Below are 7527 nucleotides of genomic sequence, written 5' to 3'. Positions count from 1 at the left end.
ATCTAAAACCATAGCAGAGCTATAGTAGGTAAAAATGTGGAAACCACGCTGCCTTTTTCTTTTCTCCCTCTCACCAAACGTTTCATTTCCCTCCACTCCTCAAAAAAAAACCCCATTCCTCTCACGTCCGTCCGTTCGTCCCTCCTTCCCTCTCTCTCTCTCTCTCTCGATCTCCCGCGCCCCTTCTCTCTCTCGATCTCCTGCTCCCCTTCTCTCTCTCTCTCTCTCTCTCTCTCTCTCTCTCTCTCGATCTCCCGCGCCGCTTTTCTCTCTCAATCCAGAAGACATCTCGGCAGTAATTTCGAAACTTGGTAAGCTTTGAATATGAGCTTTTTTTTCCTTTCAGATTTGTGTGTGTGTGTGTGTATATATATATATATATATATATATAAAATGCATCCTTCTACTACCCCTGCAAACTTAGAATGCTTATATGTGTTGAGATTTATGGGAGAAGCCGAAATGTGGAGTTCCGATTGCTGGTGATCTGGCACTTCACATTTGTGAAGGGATATGCACCGTTATTGTTTGTGAAGGATGCACCCATCTTCACTCATATTGGCCTGAAGCTGAGCCCGTACAATTTAAGGACGATACAATCCTGTTTTAGTAGTGACGCAAAAATTGATTTGCAAATCATGCTGGTTTTAGGGACGATACAACTCTGTTTTAGTAGTGATGCAAGAGCATCGTAATGTGAAGGCTGTCTCAGCTATTGGAAAGGCTGGGGGAGAGAAGTGGAAGTCAATGTCTGATGCTGAGAAAGCTCCTTTTGAAGCTAAAGCTGCAAAGAAGAAGGGCGAGTTTGAAAAGCTTATTTCAGCCTACAACAAGCAATAAGAAAGTATGGCTGATGATGGTGATGAGGAGTCCGATAGGTCGAAATTTGAAGTTCATGATTGTGATGAGGAAAGTGAGGAGGAAGATGATGATTGAAGATGATGGCCTATGTGGCTTGGGGGAGTATAATCAACGCAGACCGTTGATTCTGAAATGTGTATGATCTTAGCTTAGGATACAAGTGGTTGCCTTTCAAAATGGGAAAGAATGCAGCTCCCAGAGTGTTGCTATATATCCTCATTAGAATTACTCGTATATTTATTTCTGTTTTCTGCTTCCCTTATCAAGTTGGTATAAATCATGTGCTCTCACAACACGCCTTAGGCTTTTAATATGAGAGTTTAAGCATTCTCACAAAAAAAAAAAAATCATGCTGGTTTTAGATGAGGTTGGATTCAGTGTTTGCAGTCCGATCCTTACGGCTGATATTGGCTGGGAGTATTGGAATCGTGTGGGCCTGATAACCAATATCCCGAAATATTGCATTGTATTGGTGAGATATTGATGCAATCTGATAGTTTGGTGACCCTGCGGTTAAAAACTTGGTATCGATGACATAGTTGATACCATTCCAGCCGAGAGATTAAAAAACTTGGCACCAGTACGACTCATCATGAGTCCTCAAAGCTCGTGCCCAAACCCAGCATGTGGCCATTAGACTCCACCCAAATCCAGCTAAAGTAGGCTAGACAATAGTTGAGCCTGGCCAGCCCAGCCCACTTTCACCCGTATACCTGGCTCTCCAACAAGTTTGGTATGAAGAATGAGTTTTTATTTCATGGTTTTTCATGAAATGAAATACTTGCTATTTGGATGAGTAAAGGAAGGAGCATTGTTGTCATTCTAGCATTTGGCCTATTGCTTGTTTATAATGTACATCATTTCCTTTGTATGTTACATTTTAGAACCTATGCCTGCACCATTTGCCTCCAAAGGTTTTCTGTGAAGTGCATGTGATCTGTGTTGAGGTATGATCACTCATTTTTACGGTCGAATTTTTTTTATCAGGTTTCACCGACAAAAACTTTGATTTCTCCCATCCAATGTAAATCTCTATGAAAACAATTCAAGGTAGAGACAGAATACACTGTAACCCAGGCCATTTCTGCTCATGTATAAATACTTCATAGATCTTTCTCTAAAAAATAATTCATTATTGTGATTTTGAATGTCAAGTTTAGTTCTTTTTCTTTTAAACCTCTTAATTATGCATGATGACATAGATTATCATAGCACATTCACGTGCCACCGTTGTTGTTCTTGTCGGAGACTTCTTGGTTCCTTCTTTTTTTTTTTGGTGGGCGGGGAACCACCTTGTATTGGTTATGTAACACACAAGTACATAATATTAAAATTTTAAACTCTACCTAGAAGCAATGTGCCAGTGGTACCAAACCCAGGTAAAGGAGGGTTGATGTCAGGGAGGCAGCATTTTGTTGAACTTCTGCCAAGCAGTCATGAGAAGCCAACACCAAATAGCTGGGACACGGCTTTAATCATGGTTGTGGTGGTGAGCATGATGTGATGATGTTGTCAAAATTACAGAAAATGTTTGCTTTAGTGCTGATGCTTTCCTTTTTAAGTGTTGATATGAAATGCCTTATAGAATTACTCTATTGAAATTTGAAGGTCAGTTCTTTTTGGAGGAATATAACTGTTTTTCTTTTTTCTTTTTTCTATGACTTGGTCTTGCCTTCCTGTTTGTGAAGTTTGATTCCATATGCAAATGATTAGAAGTTTTGGTCATTATAATTTATTGAAATTAAGACTGCAGAGTCTCCGTAGATTTGAGAAACTAAAATACATCCACTTTGAAGCTTGAAGCTATTAAAATTGAAAGACTAGTTTTTTTTTTTTTTTTTTTTAAATAAAACCGATGAAAATTCTCATTCTTCTATATATTGTGGTGTGAGTACATTTTCAGTGGCAGATTGTGCAAATGATGTCTGAGGGAAAGTGATTGGCATACATGCTCTTCACTTTCTTGATGGAAAATTTCAATTGAGTTGGCATGAGGAACTGTTTTGGATAAACAAGAAGCATTTCACAGCCATTCCCAGGAGATAATTTATTGCCTCAGTTTCCCATTTTTTTGGCCTTCTTAAGGTCACCAAGTCTTGCTTAACAAGTGGTATGCTATTTTTGTCTTCTCAATGTGGAATTCCTCTAAACTTAGATAATAATTTCAACAATGTCCCTCTAGTATGGCTTCAGACATGATACAATGAGATGCTCTCTTTGCATTTGAATGGGGAACAAGTTCTACATGCATCCTACGCCACTGCACGAGTACGAGAAAGAATTCCATTATGGTGAACGTGTGAAAATGACATGAAATAGTTAACAAGTAGATAATCACATTTATTCTATAGCCTTGTGGTTGTCCATTATGACCAGGACCTTTTCTGTTGTAGATGTCACCAAGAACAGGGGCCTATTGGTATCCATCCTGTTTTTGTTGTTGTTGTTGTTGTTGTTGTTGTTTTTTGCCACCTTGTATTGCAGATTGCATAGATGCACATGTAAGAAGTTTGCTTTTATCCACATTTCACCCACTATCAAACAGGAGAGCCATCTGTCTGGTGGATTCTGCTATGTAGATTCATTGAAAAAATCAAGTCATTCTTGTAATCAGGTGTGCTTTTTTCGAATAAATGGACGCTAGAAAAATATTGGCAAATATTGTAGCCATCTATTTGTTTGGAACACCTTAGACCGCCTGATGAGCAAACCCCTATTTTTGGGCCAGGTCATCTGATATTGCCGCCCACCTGATGGAGAGCTCATCGTTCAACATGTGCGCCATCTAGTCAAACTTTAGCAGTGGCAAACAAAGGGAGCAACATCATACATGTCTAAAGAAGATTTTATTATGTTTAGTGTTAATTATGTCCAGTTTGTTATTTTCAGGAAGACCATAAACATAATAACAATGGGTTACCACCTCTGTGGGCAATGCTTGCCATTGCTGTGTTGGGATTCAATGAATTTATGACTCTTTTTAAGGTAATGGCAATGCATTAGTCATGTGATGGAAATGGATGCTGAATCGTTTTATTTCTCATCCCTCCAACACTAATCCACCTTTGTTTACAAGAATCCTTTGTATCGCTTCATTAGATTCATTGTTTATCTATTGGCCAAAGCACTCTGGACCCAGCTAGACATCTCAGGTGAATTTCGAAATGGCACTGTGAGTAGTAAATCTATGAACACAAGCTTGGTTCATGTGCCCATCCTTCTGTGAAGTCCACATGTTGATATGGTTGGGTTTTCAAATAGCTTGGAGGATTGGAACTTCTAATCTTGTGATTAAATAGGAATTCAGGCTTAATTATGATATTAGCTTTCTTAGTGGAATTCATTATAGCTGACTGTTATTTTGTTATGGCATTCGAGGTTATTTACTTTTCCTTTCTGATAATGACCATCATGAAAATTTTGATTTTGGAATGTTTGAGGTATGGGAGACCATGTTGTACTTCATTTATTCGTGTTTTAGAAGGTGTGCTTCATGCTTAGTGGCTAGAAACTTCAGCCATGTTGCTCACCCTTTTGGGTGTATATTTTAAAAGTATGGGAATCAATAGTAGGTGGAATCGCATTGGGAGCCTCTGCCATTGCTGGTTACAAACTTCCAAGAGTCCAGAAATGTTGATGTCCAGCGGGCAGATGATCATAGAACATTTCCTCACTCTACCATTTAAAAGCCAACCCCAAATTGTTGGGAGAAAGGCTAAGACGACGACGATGATGCTTTTAGGACAATTCTACAGATTAATTGACTCTTCAGGTGTTGCTTAGTCAACGATTAGTTTATTTATGGTATCATATGCTTACAGATGATATTGGAGCCATGGGATAAGTTTTCATTTTCCCGCATTTGATTGCTTTGATTCTTTAGGGCATGAGCCAGCTCGAATTGGAAGATGAGGTTCAAGATGATTTGAAACATGCAACTGGTGAATTCACCAAGAATGGAAAAGATGAGAATAAGCTGAATCGCATTCTTCAACTCACGGGATTCAGTGATACTGTCTATGCTGAAGCATATGTCACTATTTATCATTATGACATTATCCTCAATGTTACGGTCATCAACCGAACTAGGGAGACTATAGAATCTATGCTTGGAGTTGGCAACCATGGGAGATCTTAAACTTGTAGAATGCCAATGATGTACTATGGTGGTCCACTTGAACTTTCGATATGCTACAATTTTAGGCTTATGTTCTAAAATGAGCTGGTATCATGGATGGACAAATATAACAGATACATCATGGTGGGACCCACAAAGTTTACCTTATACGCTATACAGCGCTATAGTAGCAGTTTTCAACCATTCCACTACTTCTTGTGATGTCGTGCACTTAGAGCTTTTGATATGCTTCAATTTTGAGTTCATGCCCCAAAATTAGCTGGAAAAACAGTAAGACGGCGTGAATAAGACAATACATCCCCCGCTTTAGGCTGTGGGTAAGATCCCCGAGCTCAACGGGGCTCACATTGTTGTAAACCTTGCACCCACTCTGTCCATTAATTGAAACTTTTCATGTTGTCCTAACAGCCCAAAAATCAGACGATCCAAATCTAAGGTGGGCCTTAGATTATGGTAAAGAAGAAGAGAAAAAAAAATCTAAGGTGGGCCACACGATGGGGAACAATGTAAAATCATGCCATGTGGTGCCCATGAGATTTGAGAGGGTGATTTGGTGCACCTGATGAACGATCAGGACTGAATATAGACAGATGGAGCTCGATCCAAGCAGGGGGCAATACCCAATCCACCACCTCACCTAGCTGGCATGCATGACTTTAGCTCTGAGCTTTGGAACGGCTTCACTTAATCTAAAACATGCGAGACCCTAGCCCAGGATGTACTCTTGGGATGCCTTACCAACTCAGCTACTGAGCGGAAGGCTAATACCTTTTAAGTTTAGAACAATAGAAAGACTGCCTTGAGATGTGGATTGAATGATGATTGGATATCCATAATCATGTTTAAACCTCCCTGGTTTTGAACCTGTGATCCATTCCCTACCCTAATTTATAAATTTTCTTCATTAACAAATATTCTGGCACCATCTTAGCTCTCTGTGGCACTTTTCCACTCACCACCAATTTAACATTAAATGCCTTTTTCTTGTACTGGAATCATATATTGGCCTTCTATATATATACTATTGCCTTACGTTTCAGGTGGCTGTGAACACCGTACTTCAAGATGAGAAGGAATTTTTGAACCACATCATAAAGTTGACAAACATGAAGTGCCTCACTCCAGTGTAAGCTTTTAATCTCTCCAGAGTCTTTGACTGTATTTAGGAGAAATGCTATTTTGATGCATCATCCGTTTGTCTTTCTTTCTTTTCTTTCTTTCTTCATCTTTTTTTCCCTCCTTTTTGAATGGTCCAACCATTAATGCATTTTTTCAAATAAACTTGGTCATGATAATAGAATGCACTTATGATGCATTGCTGCTCTGGTGGGCCACCACCTGGTGGGCAATTTAAACTGAAAATCATGTTGGCTGGACATTTCTTACTGTGTGATTATTAGGGGGTTCACCCATTGAATGCTAATCCTCATTCACATTTTAACTTAATCCTCAGTTTTTTCAGGCCACTAATTTGATTGTGATTAGCTTGCTTTTTGGATTAAGTTGTCCATGTGGTTGTTCCCACCATATTAATGGTTCCTCATCAGTGTGCCATAATGCATATGTTACCACAGAGATGTTTTTGGCATGCTCCTTTATATTAGCTGGTTGATGCTTCACCCTACACTCTGTCTCAGGTCTACCCTGGATGGAGATTGTGGGTTTCTGGCTGCTAATCTGTATGCGAAGAGTGTGTTGATGCTTTGGTCAATCTGAGCATTGAGAAGCAAGTGAATCAAATCATCAATGTGTCTCGACTCGAAAAACCTTGACCATGTGAATGACTCTACCAAATTCGTTGGCTGAGTTTAGCTAAAATGGTTGATCTATTCTGTTTTTACAAATTAAGTTGGTATTGCTATACCTATATTAGTTGGTATTTTGAATAGCTGAATATTTATTTTGTCTTTGGCTGTTGCAAATTTTACTTGTTCAGAAATAAGAAGATTAGTGTATGCTCTTGAGTATTGCCTTTCTTTTTTAAGTCATCTCATCATCGTCTTTCTCTATAATTTAGTTCTTTAGTCTCTGGGCATAGCTTTTTCATATGATTATGTTGTTTGTATGATGAAATTGATTTTCAGACATGTGCAGTAAGCTTTCGGATCAAAGTGATGCTGAGAATAGGGTGTTAGTTGATGACAAATTGATAACCAGTAGAGGCACATCCATGGAGTTCTTGCTTGTGATTGTTGAGAAGTTATTTGGCTGCGAGAAGGCATTGGATCTTGCTGTTAATGAGAACTTTAAATAGACATATAACTATTATGTTGGCATTGTACTTTTGTGAATGGATTAAAATGAATGATTGTATTTAATTGAATGAATGAATGAATGATTTAGCCATGAAGTATTTATCTATATTAGCTTATATAAGTTGATCTATCAGGGCATGTACTACAATGGTAAAAGATGGCATTATTACATTTTTTTTAAAAAAAAATATGCATTAGCTACGGCTATTAACCGTAGCCTTTTATCTGGAAACCGTAGTTGTTGCTAATTTTAGCTTATTGCTATGGTTCTTG

At 38.6% G+C, this 7527-nt stretch overlaps 1 protein-coding gene across 2 annotated transcripts; it reads left to right on the top strand.

Moving 5' to 3' along the window:
- The first annotated feature begins 247 nt into the window (after positions 1-247).
- LOC131248889 (coatomer subunit beta-1-like) lies at positions 248-6911 on the top strand. Of its 2 annotated transcripts, XM_058249393.1 has the most exons (4): positions 3323-3846; positions 3938-4033; positions 6040-6125; positions 6637-6911. In XM_058249393.1, exons 1-4 carry the CDS (start codon positions 3796-3798, stop codon positions 6713-6715), a joined length of 312 nt encoding a protein of 103 aa, XP_058105376.1. In that variant the 5' UTR covers positions 3323-3795; the 3' UTR covers positions 6716-6911. The 2 variants fall into 2 exon arrangements, 1 of the variants encoding a protein (XP_058105376.1); XR_009172527.1 differs by lacking the exons at positions 3323-3846; positions 3938-4033; positions 6637-6911 and adding exons at positions 248-311; positions 1849-1953 and having other exon boundaries at positions 6040-6269.
- Positions 6912-7527: the final 616 nt, after the last annotated feature.

The sequence above is a fragment of the Magnolia sinica genome, chromosome 6 (assembly GCF_029962835.1).
Source record: "Magnolia sinica isolate HGM2019 chromosome 6, MsV1, whole genome shotgun sequence".
Classification (NCBI taxonomy): Eukaryota; Viridiplantae; Streptophyta; class Magnoliopsida; order Magnoliales; family Magnoliaceae; genus Magnolia; species Magnolia sinica.
The sequence above is the reverse complement of the archived record's forward strand: the minus strand, read 5'-3'. Positions and strand labels throughout refer to the sequence as shown.

What these genes read in the sequence shown, in the direction of transcription:
- LOC131248889 (XM_058249393.1), top strand. Translation starts at nt 3,796, where the DNA reads ATGCTTGCCATTGCTGTGTTGGGATTCAATGAATTTATGACTCTTTTT. An exon ending in AATTTATGACTCTTTTTAAG is followed by an intron (nt 3,847 to 3,937) that starts GTAATGGCAATG and finishes TTTGTTTACAAG; the next exon opens with AATCCTTTGTATCGCTTCAT. An exon ending in GTGAATTTCGAAATGGCACT is followed by an intron (nt 4,034 to 6,039) that starts GTGAGTAGTAAA and finishes CTTACGTTTCAG; the next exon opens with GTGGCTGTGAACACCGTACT.